At 37.3% G+C, this 16,442-nt stretch overlaps 2 protein-coding genes across 3 annotated transcripts in view; one reads left to right on the top strand and one right to left on the bottom strand.

The window, feature by feature from the left end:
- Positions 1 to 297: 297 nt before the first annotated feature.
- RPN1_1 (proteasome regulatory particle base subunit) lies at positions 298 to 15,521 on the top strand (the record flags this gene model as incomplete). 2 transcript variants are annotated; one of them, XM_051212803.1, is made up of 7 exons in its annotated part: positions 298 to 537; positions 573 to 929; positions 962 to 1,361; positions 1,807 to 2,045; positions 3,196 to 3,315; positions 6,911 to 7,156; positions 15,232 to 15,521. In XM_051212803.1, 7 exons carry the CDS (start codon positions 298 to 300, stop codon positions 15,235 to 15,237), a joined length of 1,608 nt encoding a protein of 535 aa, XP_051068722.1. In that variant the 3' UTR covers positions 15,238 to 15,521. The 2 variants fall into 2 exon arrangements, with proteins under 2 accessions (XP_051068722.1, XP_051068723.1); XM_051212804.1 differs by lacking the exon at positions 15,232 to 15,521 and adding an exon at positions 8,264 to 8,580.
- The window catches only part of ATP10B_1 (putative phospholipid-transporting ATPase VB), a 113,264-nt gene continuing 105,645 nt past the window's right edge, over positions 8,824 to 16,442 (bottom strand). Inside the window, exons 24-25 of the mRNA XM_051212802.1 lie at positions 14,974 to 15,749; positions 8,824 to 11,719 (exon numbers count right to left, since the gene is read on the bottom strand). The gene's annotated coding sequence lies outside the window, so the exon portion shown is untranslated. The remainder of the gene's footprint in view (positions 11,720 to 14,973; positions 15,750 to 16,442) is intronic.

Genomic DNA, 16,442 nt, shown 5'->3' with positions numbered 1-16,442 from the left:
AACGTTTTTGGGTCTAACCTTCGCAGGTTTGCATTAGATGGTGACCACCGGTTACATAATCGCTGTTTTCATGGGGAAAACGAATCTGCCCGTACTCAAGACACACAAACGGAAAATAACGGTTGAGTTCAATATGATCAGTTCAGTTTGACGGCTAAACTGCTGTCCTTGATTGCTAGACACTTCTTAGTACTTGGAGCTGTACTTAAGTATTGAGTTGAGAGTTCAAAACAATCGATTAGTTTATATTCTTTCTCCACTAAAATATTGGACATTTGATCTTAGATATTCGTTTGTATGCATCCACCTCAGTCAGTTGTTCACTGTGTTAATTCTCAGTTACTGATGCTGTTCGTTTTCTTGTTGTTGGTAGTACCTGTTCTAGGCTTGAAAAACACCAATGTGACTCGTACGATACGCTTTAAAGGGAACATTGTGAAGATACATCATGATATTCTACTGAGTGAAACACCTGCTAAGTACCAACTTGTCATTGAAGAAAGAGAATGGAAACATCTGGCCTTCATCGGTGCATCGGTAATTAGGATTACTTTCATACTTTGATACTTCAGTGTGGAGACCTGAAGTCATCGCGGAAAGTCCCTGTAAAGCCAACAACCGGCATGCCTTATACGTACTCTATAGATCTTGGAAAACCGTCGACCGAACAAATTCATTTGTTTGTGGACATTGTATTAACTGAATTGTTAGAACCAAGACCTGCTGAGATTTATCAAGCTGATAAGCAGTTCGTCAAGTTTAGTGGCAATGCTTACTTTTATTCCCCGTATCTGACTGACAATCAGCTAACGTACATTCACTTGCCAAAGGGTCAACTTCTAACTCACACTGCTACGTCAACCCCACCTGTCATAAATGGAAATAATTTAGTCTATGGTACTTACGAAAGCCGTCCAGCCTTCTCGACGGTGAGTTTTTATTATCACTAATAAGTTGTTAGGAGCCACTTGTCCTACATTTCGAGTATTACGTTCCATTCCTGACGGTCACTGATATGACTCGTCTCATCGAAGTATCGCATTGGGGAAATATTGCTGTTGAAGAAACGCTTGAAATCGTGAACACGGGTGCGAAGTTGCGTGGTTCGTTTTCTCGTTTGGATTTTGATTATGGAGTTGGACAACAGGTAGCAGTCAACTCCCTTAAGACAGTTCTACCACCATCTGCAAAGGACATTTACTATCGCGATGAGATTGGCAATATAAGCACAAGCACAGTCAAAAACTTGCTAGATTCCGTGGAGGTGACTCTCGTTCCGCGCTTCCCGTTGATGGGTGGATGGAAAACGCGCTACACAATAGGATACAACATCCCAGCCTATGAGTTCCTCTATCACAGTGGTAAGTTTGTTGCTCATATGCGTAGGTTTCAGCATCGTTATTATAAAATAGTGCTTAGTTGTCCATCAAATCCACATGGAGATATTTGAAGTGGATTAATTATTTGTGCACAACTATTGGTACAAAGAGACTCCGAATACATATGCGCCACCAGTCACTTGATTTGTGTGTGGGCTATGATACTGCCAGGGTACCCAGACCGAAGCAAGTGGTTTTCTTAGGGGGATTATGCAAGTGTGGTTGCGCTTACCAGAGCTGCCAGTCTAAATAGTCATCTTTTCCAAGAGATGAACTGCATCTATATACGCATCAATATTATTGTATTAAAGCAATTGTATCTGCTATTATGTCCGTTATTAGAGTTCAGTTTATTCCGTGGATAACTCCACAATAATGTAATTACTCCTTTCAAACTGGCTTCTAATTGTCTGATTACTTTCACTAGGTTCTAAGTTTGTTCTTGTAATGCCGTTCATTGACCGTGTTTACAAGGATCAATTCATTCGCAACTTAACGCTGAAAATTGTTCTCCCAGAGACATCTGACGATATTCAGTTCGAAACACCTTTTCCAGTTCACGAACAGCATTTTGAAAATTTGAAAACATACTTAGACACATCTGGCCGAACCGTTATTGTCTGCAAAGCTGCAAATCTTGTCGATGAACACATTCAAGATTTCAAGGTAAAAACTTATGTGTATATATGTATATCTATATGTATAAGGACAGTTCTCTTCTCACGAATATTCACGTTCTCCAAATGAGTATTTATATTTATTTATTTAAGCAAACGTTGGTACAAGAAGGCATCAAATATATTCACCATAAATCTAATGTTTTGTGTGTGAGTTCTGGGGTACTGCTTGTGCACCCGAACCGAGACATGCTGTTTCCTTAGGAGGCAACTCCACGAGCCTTTGACCTAAAGGTCTAATTTAAAAGTCATTGAAGCAGCGTAGGGAAATGCAGTCCCATAGTATCCAGTGCCTAAGAATAGGTTCATAAGCCTTTTGTTCCCTCAGGATCTTGGAGCCCATGTGGACCATTGGTTTAGAGTCAGGGTTTTCCAACTCCTCTAGGTGGTTCCTCCGTATCAGCCAACTCGGTTAAAGCACTGGACATTCGTTTTTCGTCCTCTTAATTTCCCAAGTAGCACCCCCGCCACGAGGAGACAGTGAGCAGGACTTCCCTGTCAATGGCTGTATACGCGTGACCATGTGAGAGCATTTGAATAGGGAAAGCTGACTTCCCACTCGAACGTACCAGGGAATTTGGTGGCTCGTGAAATGAGTGCAAATGTACGTAGTTCCTGTATTATTGTTATCGTTTCCTTTGCATCTTAGCTGTATTTTTGTTTGTGCTAGGTGATTCAGACGAGATTTTCATTTTCGTTCTAGACGTATTTTGAAGTAACAGTGATTTACCTAGATAAGTGTTCTTAAGATTTGTATACACCATAATAGCGACCAGACAGCAATTGAAGTGTTGTGTGGTCGGCATCCTGGGTCGTTTTCGCGATGGAGATTGGTAATTTGAGTTTTACTCTTAGTTATACCTGATTGTCTAACGTGTCAAAGGATTCTGCGTTGACTACTACAAAACCATTTTCAAACCAATATATCACTGTACAATGCAATCCCCAGATTTTATAGACTTGAATTCTTGACAATTTACTTGTAGTCACCCTTGAATTATCCAAAATCAGTGTATTAGAGCTTAATTATCTCGTGTGCGTCAAAGCAAAAACTTGGGTGTGCATGAACTGTGTCGTTAATTGTACAATAATTATTCAGCCATTTTATAAAAACCTAATGATATATTTTTAATACCTAGGTGAATTATCGCTTCTTTCTGCCAATGCTCCTCCGAGAACCTATGATGCTGATTTTAGCGTTCTTATGTATATTCGGTGCTGTAATTATTTATGTCCGCTTGGACTTTTCGATCTATAAGGTAAGTTTCTTGGAAGGTTTTTTGGCTCCCATGTTGTGGTTATCCATTTAATAATTGAACAAGTACGAGAGTCTGAGATACCTTGTGTTTTTCCCGACTAGTTGTCTTAAGATCACAAGCAAACTGGTGCATTTGTGTAAAATTGAGAATAAAGCAAATACAGGCAGCACGTCTTCACAAGTACTTTTCAAGTCTCAGCGACCTTGTCTTAATGAAATCCACTTGCTAAGTATCTGATAAGTATTCATCAAAATGTAAAATCGAGCCAACGCGAAACTCCGGTTGATTTCGCCTGATTATTCCCGATCGTAGCTATCACCTTGACTCAGTGGTGGCTCATCCGAGCTATTTTGCCTACGATCCCACTGATTGCAGCTCAGATAAAATTAAAGATGAATCCTATGGGGAGCTGTCTAACCTTCAAAAAGCTAGACGCTCTAACGTAGTCATAATGGCAGATGATTTTATTAATCACATAGGTAAGATTAACCAAACCGAAAGTCACTTGGGTGGGTCTTCCGGTGTTGTAGCTCAGTCAACGGATAATGATGGCTGTCTGTCGCTCAGATAACTGTCTATTTCTGGTAAATAACTTTAAGCATAAGGAGAAATAGCGTCTGACGTGGCTATCCTCACAATCAACTCGTTGATGGACTCATAGATCACATAGCCACTAGCCAGGGGCTCGATTGAAGACTTCTACCTAGTCTGCGGCACATATATAAACTCAGATTTTGCTCTAGTTCGAGTACGTATTTGTCTGCATCTTGCTGGACGTAGAAAGTCCACACAAAAAAAGCCCTTCGAGTTCAACTAAATTATAAAAAGTCAGGAATATATTTTAGAAACAACTAAAGGAGTTAGTCAAACATAAGTGATATACACCCCAAGGTAGCTTGGGATGATATCCAAAAAGTTGTGAAAACTGCAGTGATATCTACTAGTAACTTAAACCGAAGGGTTATGAAGAATCAATGGATTTCAGCAGCATCTATTAACTGATGTTCAGAAACTTAACCCCGTCTAACTCTGAACACAATAAAGAGCGGAGGCAGAACACTTTGATTCAACTAACCTTCATCCACGTTTTCGTTACCCGCTATCCCCAAGCAACCTGAGTGGCAGACTGGTGTAAATCCTCCAACTGTTATTGAGTTTGAAAAGGCCATAAGTAATCCAAAGCAACAGGGCTTAGTAGACTAATTTCTGAGATTATTAAGGTTGATAGTCCAGTTTTTAGCAGCCCGAATAACTGGGATCTTAGCTAAAATTTGGGAACTGAACACAGTCTCACCCGATTTGTGCCAATCACTGGTCGTCTTAGTCTATAATAAAAAACAACGATCCTCTTGTGACAGTCATAGAGGAACCAGTCTAACTAAAAAATATTAGTCTCAATAATACTGATGTCTGATTTAAGCTTGTAAATAGTAAACCCGAGATGATCAGACTCAGCACATCGTTTACGTGGAGATCCACTTGTTTAAATGTGCAGATGATTTAGTTATGTTTAGTGAAGACGCTGGCAAAATGCAGTCTTCTGACCACCGCAATCAACAATTCAAGCATGTTTGGGATGCGGTTCTCTCCGTCTAAATGTGAAATGTTACTTCGGGATTGACTTGGACCATCACCTGAATTGATGATAAAGAGTGAAGAGTTTGACCGTGTCGACTACTTCACTTATCTCGGTAGTCTCATCAGTATTGATGGTCTGGTGACTAACGAGATTTTGACATGGATTCAGGAAGCTCGATTGGCTTTTGCAAGATATCCGTCTTCTAACCAGAAAACGAGTTTGCTTCGTCCTATTTTATAGATCTAAAACATGGCCACTGGGGATATAGGATATTCGTAGTTTACTGATATTCGATCATAGGCATCTACGATGCATTGCTCTTGTGTTTTGGACCACGGAGTAGACAATGCCTGGACTAGGAATAGGGTACTAGATAAGGATAGGGAATCTAGTGAAGAGTTAGTAAGTCTTCATCAGCTGTGGTTGAGACATGTGTTAAGTATGCCCAATCACCGCCTTCCTCGACGGGCGGTGTTTACTGGTATAGGATGGTATGGGACGGCCAAACCAGAACGTAGCATCAGTCCATGAAGTCGTTGACAATTAGACCGAGTTATGTTCATAGGTGTAGATTACCTGGTTGGGGTCCGCTTGATTATCGTAACAAATGGTTAGGGACCTTGAGTGATATGTTTCTAAATCGTTCGCAATGGCCCAAGTGCATCCATTTTTTGTCCCCCCGAATTCTGAATTCCTTATGCCCCATTTTTGTTTTTACCTTACCAATTTGTATTTTTTCGATGCCCAATCTTCTCTATTACCACTGATACTCTTAATACCCCTACTATTGTGATTTGGCCTGACATCTTTGTGCTAATGGGGTGTAGCAAATTAAGCAAGTTGTACATACTCACTGGTTCTACGTTTTGACTGACTGTTTTGAACATTCCGATGGCTTCCATTGCTTGTGGGTCTGTTATGTAAATAGACCGAAACTCCATAGCAATTAGTTGTGATAAAGTCAATAAATTCCAACAAGTTAAGGAACATATAAAGTGATGCTAGCAGTGCACTTCAGGGCGCACGTTTCGCCCTGTTTAGGACTGGTCGGTTGGATGTACTTGCGTTTTACAGTTGATCTTCACTCCTGAACGCGAATCTAGTAGCGTTCGCCTCGAACTTCATCGTGTTATCCTCTTAGTTACTGAGTCCAGATGGACACCTGATAAAAAGTATGCGACTCAATTTTATTAAACGGTTTTGCATCTTATGCAGATTGCCCTTATATAGCGGTTATAACTATAACTAACCAAATTTCCGACAAAATCCCAACAGCAAGATAAGTCAACCACTAAAGTTTAGACCTACTGATCAACAATACAATTTGTTTAGACCCAATACCATTAAATTTATGCATTGTTCTCTTGAACTGACTAGTTGTCTTTTTACCTGTATTTTGTCTCATCGTCATTTAAACTGTGATTGCCAGTATTTTCCATTGTCACTATTCATCACCTAAAGCCATGGTCTATTGATCAAAAAGCAATTCGTAGTTTCGTATTCATGTGTTGACTTGTGGTTGTACACACTATTCATCGCCTTTTTTTATAATTCTCAGCTATTAGCTGAACCTGAATTTGGCTACCTTATTGGTATATGTTCCCGTTGTCACTTTCGCAGGGATATTTTTACGAATTATGAGTAAAACCAATAAACACCTGTTCTGTTTTCTATATCTAAAAGGTATATAGAAATCCATTTGTGCTTATTAGATGAGTCTCAAATGCACTTTAAATGTATCTAAGATATTTTGGTGGGTTGGTAAGTCCATCAGACTTCTCAAATCTGTAAGTTAGGAACTGATTAGCTGATAGTCACAATTCTCAAGGTTTACTACTTAATTTGTTGGGACTTACTCTTCACGGATGTTTTTCTCACTGCACAAATTCCCCGCTGACTAATATGTGATCCTTGAAATTTCAACATGTATAGAAATCTAGTGTTTCTGGTTGAATATTTACTTAACTACCTTGAATGCATTTTTATTTTAATGAACCTTTTTCTATTTTACCGAAGGATGAAAAAAATGAACTTCGCCTTCGAATACAAACGCTAGTAGATGAAACTCAAGCCTTGCTAAGATGTCGTTCTTCTTTGTATCAATGTTATGAAGATGCCCTGACAAAATATAAAGGATCTAAAGATAGCGCACAATTCACAACTGATCGCCGTAAATTAGAAGCAGAATATAAAAGTCTGAATCAACAGTTGATGTCAGTTCAGAATAAAATAGGAGATTTATATCCGGACGGAGTAGATAAAGTAGGCTTCTTAGTATAAATTTTTGTTTTCAGTTAATATTCTTACCTTAAAGTTGAAAACTTGACTTACTCAAACTTCAAATGTGTAATGGAGTATGACTGGATTTTCACTTTGTTTGGTCATTTATTCGACACATGGTCACTAAATTGTGTTACCTTAGTCCATGCACTACATAATCAAGCCGACGAACGGTGAGATTTGTCATGTACGTAATCTTGGGTGTTCTTCACTGCATATGATACTTATTTAGACAAATGTTGGTGCAAAAGGATACCCGAAGTATATATGGGCAACACAAAAAATGAGGTTATGAAGAGATAAAGATCTGTACAAAAACCGCAAACAATTAATATATGTAATTGAGTGAGATTGAAGAATAATTAGTGTAGTTCGGTTAAGAAAAATGCAATCAAAAAGAATCGTTTCAGTTAAAGAAGTTACTCATATAAAGAGAGTAAAAGAAAATTACAGTAGGATCATCTCTGGCTCCTATTCTTAATCATGTCTGATAACATCTGAAACCACTGTGATACTCTGTCTTCAGGATCCCAACCAGGAATTCATGAAGGACCGACAAATGCCAATCGTGTACAGCTTTTTTCCATATCACGACACAAAATCATACACTGACCACTTTCACTGTTCCCAACTAGTCTCATCCTCGAACTCATCACGCCAAATAGAGTTAGGAATGTTTATTATCTATTCCACATCCGTAAAGTACTAAGTAGTCCCATTTTGCTTCTATTCAGTGATTTTGTTTAAGTATTAGGAGTAGGGTGTTTCGACTTATCCGTACATTCTATGCATCAAGCTCATACCTTCTACAAAAAGTATTCACCAATGCTTAATTTCCCTCATTTTCACTAATACTCATTATTTCAACTTGTTAATTTCACGTTTTGTTGATGTGGTATAACATCTTCAGCTAACGGATTTGTTTATGTCTTTGTTAACGATGATATTTCCCAATGCTGCAATATGCTATTTTTTTGTAAATGAATTATTAATTATTCACCAAAAGTTGACTCAATAGTTATATTATTGAGTTACTTCTTATATCTGGATTTCAAGTTAGAAATTAAAGCGGTCATATAATTTTTCTAGTTGAACGACATCAACCATTTGGATCAACAATATCGTGATCTAGTTCAAGAAGGTATCCAACTGGCAGAAAAACTCCTCACTGGCAAGTTGACAAAACCACAATATCAGTCCTCAAATGACGATTTATGTTCTAAGAAAGCTGATATAATCTACAGAATAGATTCAATATTAGAATGCCTCTAGCAGTAACGAATAGGATTCATGTGTATAATTCGTTGTGTTGACTTTATTTTTAGTCCTTATCTCCGTGTGCGATTGTGTTTTGTTAATTTTTTCTACTATTTGTGTTTTTCATTTAATAAAAGACATTGGATAAATTGTTTATTGTTTTGCTTTAGAGTAACAACATCTTACCCGAATGGTTGCATATGTGATGCTCAGTACACTCCACTACGTAATCGTTGTACTGCTTTCGTATTATTATTAAATCAAGAGTAGATTACTACAAGCACCCTAGCAATTACAGTTTTTTATTTACATCTGCGAGCACTAAAGCCCTAAATTGAATTTTAAACAGTATTTGACTTAACATATGTCGCTTGATGTCATCACATCTTTTTATTTCAGTATCTAGTCGCCTAATACTTATGAACTGGAAAAGAGATCGATTAATTTATAATTTGCAAGAATGAGTTCAATATTTCCAGTTGCATCTGATCCAAATATTGAGATTCACCACTTCTAAATAATCGCCGCTTAGATTTATTGTGATATAGTTACGTGCTACTCCGACCGATGTCATACATTTACGTTGATGTAAGCGTATCCAATATTCAAGTTTTATATACAGCCTGCCGCTTCTGTAAATCGGTCCAAGCCATCACACCTCAGTAGACAAGTTATGATAAGTGGTGTACATAAGGGAAATATGAACTTCCGAACTGAATGGTAGAAGTGCACACGCATCAATGTGGATGACTCATCCATGACAAATAGTCGCATCATTGCTTACAATAATTGCGTAGGTCAAAACCAGGTAGTCTATACCTACTGACATAACTCAGTCCCGTAGTCTGTCTCCATGGATTAATGTAACACTAAGGCTTAATCACCCCTAGCCTTATTCCAGCCTACTACACCCATCATCCTGCGTCAAAATGGGAAGTGGGTTTCGTCATAAAACCTGTCTTGAAGCAAAATCTTGCATTTGGAGGGAGAGAAATGCGTACTAAATCTGTTCCCTTTGTTGCTTATAGCGACCTGAACTATCTCGTATGTGTATTCGGAGTCAATGAGTGAACCTCCTGGTAGGAGATCGATTCCTGATATGGATGATAAATGTGGTACTTCTAAAAGCATATTTACAGTAAACTTGAATTGAGATAGGGAACATTAACAAGTTTGACGAACACCGGTTGAATTCGTCAAGTTCAATGACAGTTTACGATGAGCTCTGATTTGATTAGTGGTGTTCGAGTAGAGCATGTGCAAGGTTAGTGGACTTTCTTGTTATGTTTTTTAATGACAGGAATTGACGTGAAACTGTCGATCTAAATAGTTAAACGTCTTCGGGTCGGTAAATACAGGTATGGCTGTTTGGCGGTGGTTATGTCTGTATTTCAGGACCTGAGAAAGGGCGAATATTTGGTGTCGATTTTTGAGTCTAAAATTAACTTTTTTTGTTCTATTTATGAGCCCTATTTGAGCGCTGGGTCATTAGTGAGGCTAATATTGTAGACACTATTAGGTAAACTGATTCCTCTGTGGTTAGCTCAATGGGATTCTTGTCTTGTAAATTGAGATCAACATTAGTCGAGTATAATTGTGTTTATTTTCCTGGTTTTGAGTAGTATCAGTCTATCTGCTAAAACCGGACAGCCGTCTCCAGAAGTAAATCGTGGACCGGTGGTTTCCCGGTTGTGACATGTTATGGTTTTCTCAACTTCTTACGCAAATGGGTAGATGTCCAGACTAGGCTGTTTAGTAACAGTAGGCAGCAGGAAGGTGGTTGGAGACCACTTAAGCTATCCTTCAGTATTCTGCCCATAGTCCCAGTCTTTCAGGTTGAGTGGATCATTTCCATAAGGAGACTCTCTAGTTCTTGAAATACACTGCTGAGATTCTTGTCGTGGTTTTTCTGCACCCAGACGAACACGCTCGCACTAGAGTATAATCGAAACCGAATTATGTACCCCAGAGTAGACGGGAGTCTTCTACCGCCAACGATGGCTGATGGAAGTGAGGTTTATCTGGTCGGTCTTAAGGGTCATCGTGTTGGTCGATATCTTTCCTTACTCTGAAAGTCGTTGCTTGGCAAGAATAAACTTGTCTATAGTTAATTGCTGTATAAGGTTGCCGTTTTCTGTTCTTTGAGCTAGGTCACTGTAAGAGCCACCTGGGCATCTTTTACCCTGATTTAAGCTATCTATTTAAGTACTAAAATCTCCTGCTACAATAAAGACTTGAGGGGGCTTAACGTTCTGTGGTAGAAGAGAAAGCTTTCTTTAAAACTTATCCTTTAGTTCATCTCGAAGGCTGTAAAGATGACGCTCTCAGGTTTACCGATTTGTATGTATCATTGAATACAGATGCTTCCTAGGCACCTTATGATTTTTGGCATAAGAGACTTTAAAATATCTAACTCCTTACATAAACAGAAAACAAATTAGTCTGACATTGACTGATACACAAACTCCTGATATTCAGTGTAAAGACAGTAATAACAACAAGTTCTGATCAAGAAACACTAGAAAGCTAATTCTGTCCACACTAATATCACTCAATGATACCTATACAAGAAAATAGAATCAGGGCTATTTGTCATAATTTTCCTAATCACGACAACTTCCCAGTTTGAATGTGGATTCGTTTAGAAGAACTGACAATAAATAAACGAACAAGTGGATTGGCATTATTATTATTTTCCTTTTTGGAATAAAAGGTGAGAGATTTAGGACTGAGTATACCTACTACACAATGATACAAACACAAATGTTTGTTAGTTTAGTTAGTTAGCATATATCATCCTCAGAATATTATCTAAAGCAGTATGAATAGTATTGCTATACACACTATAATAATATTAATCTGTACAATGTTGCGTGTAAGGAATAGACAAGAAGTTAGCGAATATATAGTTGCAAATGAGTAGAATTAACCATTTAGAAAACGAGAAGGAATTTATTTACAAGAAGTGAACATTTCATACAGATTAAAAGTGTTAAAAATTAAGAAACTGAATCTAATTAAAATCGTTTAGTTCTAAAAAAAACAAAGAGGCACAAAGGTTTTTGTAAAATATTGTCTATTGAGTGAATAATTCTTAAGATTCGTTAATTTCTTCCTGAGATTGATTAGTGGACGAATATTCTCTTGGATCTAATTCGAAAGGAAAATGTCCGTTTTGACATAAAGGCGGTCTATGTCCAGATGAATATCGAGCTGAAGGATATGTGAAGTATTGTTGTTGTTGTGTTTGTTTTTGACATTTTGATCCTCTACTCCTATGACCAATAGCTATGAAAGTGAAGAAACGTGTGAAATCAGGATTCATGATACTGATATAGTGTATAATTTTTAATGAAAGTAATAAATACAAAACAGTCTTACTATTATTAAATCAACTGGAAAATACAAGTCATATGAAACTTCAAATTATGTATTGACTTTAGCTAGATACCCTGGTATGGCCGAGATTGGGGTGGGTTTGCCCTCCCTCTCGAAATGCTCTCACACGGCCACGCATATACAGCCTCTGCCAGGGAAGTCCTACTCACTGCCTTCTCGCATCACGGGTGTTGTTTACGAAAATGAGAGGATGAAAAGCGAGTGTCCGGCGCTTTAACCGGATTCCAAACCAATGGTGCACATGGGCTCCAGTATCCTGAAGGAATAAATGGCGTGTGAACCAATCGTTGGTCACCGGCTACCATGGGGATGCATCTCATCACGATGCTCCACTGCCTTGTGGATCAGACCTTTAGGTCAAAGGCTCGGGGTGTGGGCCCTTAAGAAAACCACCTGCTTCGGTCTGGGCACCCGGGCAGTATCACAGCCCACACACACAAATATGGTGTGGCGCATATATATTTGGTGCCCTCTTGTACCAATATTTATGTGTTGAAATAAATAAATAAACAAGACACGAGAACTGAGGGTTCTAGGTTCGACGTTTAGTGGGGTCTTAAATGTACACATCTAGTGTAGCAAATAAAGACTTGTTGCGGATAACCAATCAATTAATTAATACAAAATTACAGAATGTTTTCGTAGAATACAGCTATTCTCTGTTGGTATTTCTGTTCTCTTCAATTGGATCTTTTCAACCTTTTGCTTCCAGGAATTCCACTTCTGATTGATGCTACATACTAATGTCGACAGACATAAGTAGCATATATCACACTAGGAGTCACATACAACGATGAAATAGATGTCCAGGGATTCTTAGTTTTCAATGGTTGTTTAATTAAGATCAATCTGTGATGTCAACTATAAAATTCTACAACCTCCACAGCACTATAAAACATCGTTTTCAACCATTATAAACCAAGTATCGAAAGTGTATTGAATAGTTAGATTGGTTTAGTCACATATTTCCCATGAATTAACGGAATGCATTATTCCCCCCCTATAAGGTGGTGGTGTTAAGTTATGATGCAAAAGTACCAAAAAAGTATGCATAAAAGAAGATAGTTTCTTGATTAACACAATACTATTCAGCAATATAAGAATATATCCATATCTACCTTCAACTAGGGTAACAATTTAAATAAAGAATTTCCAATAGAACTTCAATCATGTCTACCTTGAAACAAGTCACACTATTAAGATTTGGTTAATCTTTAGTTAATTAGTTATAATCTTATCTTGATAGTTGAATTCATGAGTCAATCTAAGCTAGACCATCATTATAAACCTGGAAGCATTAGACAACTATTTCGTCCTAGTATGGGATTCCTCAGCAGTGTGCATCCATGATCCCGCATGCGGGACTTGAACCCAGGACTTTCGGTCTCGCGCGCAAACGCTTAGCCTCAGGATCGCAGAGCCGGGATTTAATGGTGTTAATGTCTAACTTTTATCGATCCATGATCTTACACAATCGTTCATCCATTGTATGAAGTAGAATTCAACTATTAGAATTACTACAATCTCCACAAACCTCCGTTCTGATAATAATCTTATCTTTCAAATATGTGTCACAAACGTGCAGATCTAGATTTCTTATTTTTAATGTGTTTTTTGCATATAATCACATGAAGTTTTAGGTCTGAAGAATTCAAGATTCTTGGTTAATTTTTTGATGTTTTGATTGAGAATTTGAGAATAGATTAGCATTTCGTGCAGTCAATAGAAGTTAACCCACATAGTGATTATAAGTGTACTCATTGACAGTGAACATAACAGGAAATTATTACAAACATAACATCCTCGACAATGGTCCAAACGTTTTTTAAAGAAAGTCAGGTAGTTGGTACAAAACATTTTGTTAACACGAAATAACTGAATAGTTCGGTGAAACTAGAAAGTACCAACCCAATCACACTTGATGGCGAGACTCCGAAAGATGCGGAATCCTTCACGTACCTGGGAAGCATTATCGATGAACAAGGAGGATCAGATGCAGACGTCAAGGCGAGGATTGGAAAAGCAAGAAGAAGAATATATGGAACTCAAAACAACTTTTAATCAATATCAAAGTCACAATCTTCAATACCAATGTCAAGACAGTTCTACTGTACGGAACTGAAACTTGGAGAACTACTACAATCATTATCAAAAACGTACAAGTATTTATAAATGGTTGTCTTCACAAGATACTCAACATACATCGGCCGGATACCATCAGTAACAGCCTACTATGTGAGAGAACGAACCAACTTCCAGCTAAAGAGGAAATTAAGAAAAGACACTGGAAGTGGATAGGATATACATTAAGGAAATCATCAAACTGCATCACGAGGTAAGCTTTAACTTGGAATCCTGATAGGAAGCAGAAAAGAGGAAGGCCAAAAAACACATTACATCGGAAAATGGAATCAGATATGAAAAGGATGAATAACAACTGGAAAGGATTGCCCAGGACAGGGTTGGATGAAAAGTGCTGGTGAGCGGTCTATGCTCCTCCATGAGGAGTAACAGGCGTAGATAAGTAAGAAAGTACCTGAGGATTAGACTTTCTTGGGTTCACTTCTCAGTACGAATATCCGTTCATTCCTGTATTTTAAATAGTAAACTACATGTTAAGTAAATGATTTCAGTTTATTTAGTCACAAACGTTGGTACAAGGAGGCACCAAATAGATATGTACCACATTTCGCCCGGATGCCCAAACTAAAGGGGGGCCACATCCGGAGCCTTTGGCCTAAAGGTCTGATTCACAAGACAGTGGAGCATCGTAAGGAGATGCAGTCCCATAGTAGCCGGTGATCAATAATTGGTTCATACGCCATTTGTTCCGTTAGGATCCTGGAACCCATGTAAACCATTGGTTTGGAATTAGGGTTTTCCAACTCCCCTAAGTAGATCCATCATATCCACCGGCCCCGTTAAAGCACCAAACATTCCCTTTTTGTATTCACGAGAAGGCAGTGAATAAGACTTCCCTGGTAGTGGTTGTATGCATGTGACCATGTGAAAGCATTTAAAGAAGGAGAGCTGACTCTCTCCATTCTCGGTCGTATCACAGCATTTGAGAGCAAAAATGATTTCAATCATATAATTTAAAATCTTAGCTACTTTCTTTTTTTCTTAAAAAAAAAAATTCTTACTTGAAAGATCAATATTCATTGAACTATTTGAAGCTTGAATACTATTTCTTATTCTATTATTAGGATTGATTGCTGGCCAAATAGAAGATATTTTTGATTTATCAAAATCTTTATCATTAGTTTCATCATCAAAATCAGTTTTATTTTGTTGTTTTATTAATAATCTACCATTAAATGTATGATAATGTCGATGATGATGACGTTTATGTATATCATTTTGATCATATTGACAATTATTATAATCTGTTATAATTCTAGGTATAGTACTAGATCGTTGATGTTGATGATGATGCTGTTGCTGATGAGGATTATCTATTCCTATTGAATTCCTTGAAATGTCTTCAACATATAAATGATGAATAGGTTGTACACCTCTCATTAATTGACTACTCACATTCAGTAATTGATGTAAATGTTTTATTAAATGTATTGGTGTTTCATTTAATTTAATTAAATTTGATTGAATATCTGATGATGATGATGATGATGATGATAATGATATAGGAGTTAATGATGAATTATATTCTATTAAATTATTATTTTTATAAGATTTATTGATTAATTGATTATTTAAATTGATTTCAGATATACAAGATGATAAATGATTGATTGTTGATTGTATAGAAAATCGATTTCTCATCATTAATGAATATGGTATATGTAATAAATATGGTTCTAATGGTAAATGTTTACCACGACCTAAATATTTTGCAAGTAAATTACCAATAGTATCCATATTTGGATAGAAAGTATTTTTAATGATAATTATAAGTAATCTATAAATAAATAAAAAATAATACATAAAAATGAATGTATCTATCAGAATGTGATATTAATCAATATATGCTCACTAGTGACTGGCATCAAGATATATATATCCTAGAGTTCTAGTGAGAAGCAATGATCAGCGGAGTTCAACCGAGTCAGTGGTGAGGTAATAACTCACTGATGACAATGGTGATCTAGCTGGTTAAGCGCCTGGCGCGAGACTGATAGGTCCTGGGTCCGAATTCCGTGAGGCGGGGCCGTGGATGCGCACTCTTGTTAAACGGGATTGAGCTGTAGTGTTTGGGTTGTGAAGTGAAAGTCTGGATAGTGTCTGGTTCTCCTGAAAACCAGTGTAAAATTACCCTGGCCTACAGGGGTATGTTATATAACTGTATATATATATATATATATATATATATATATATATATATATATATATATATATATATATATATATATATATATATATATAACTTGAGGAGAAACTGACTAGAAAGGAAATATTTCTTCGTTCAAATTCTATTTTTAATGTTTAAATAGGAACACTTAATAAGTGAATATTTTCACAGTTTATTTCATGAACTAATCTTAGCTAGATCACTATTGAAAACCTGAACGCATTGAACAGCCATTTCGTTTCAGTATAGAACACCTCAGTAGTGTAAATGATCCACAATCTTACACGACGGAATCGAACCTAA

Source organism: Schistosoma haematobium, chromosome 3 (assembly GCF_000699445.3).
Source record: "Schistosoma haematobium chromosome 3, whole genome shotgun sequence".
Lineage (NCBI taxonomy): Eukaryota > Metazoa > Platyhelminthes > Trematoda > Strigeidida > Schistosomatidae > Schistosoma > Schistosoma haematobium.
Note: the sequence above shows the minus strand (reverse complement) of the source record. Positions and strands in the feature narration are given on the sequence as shown.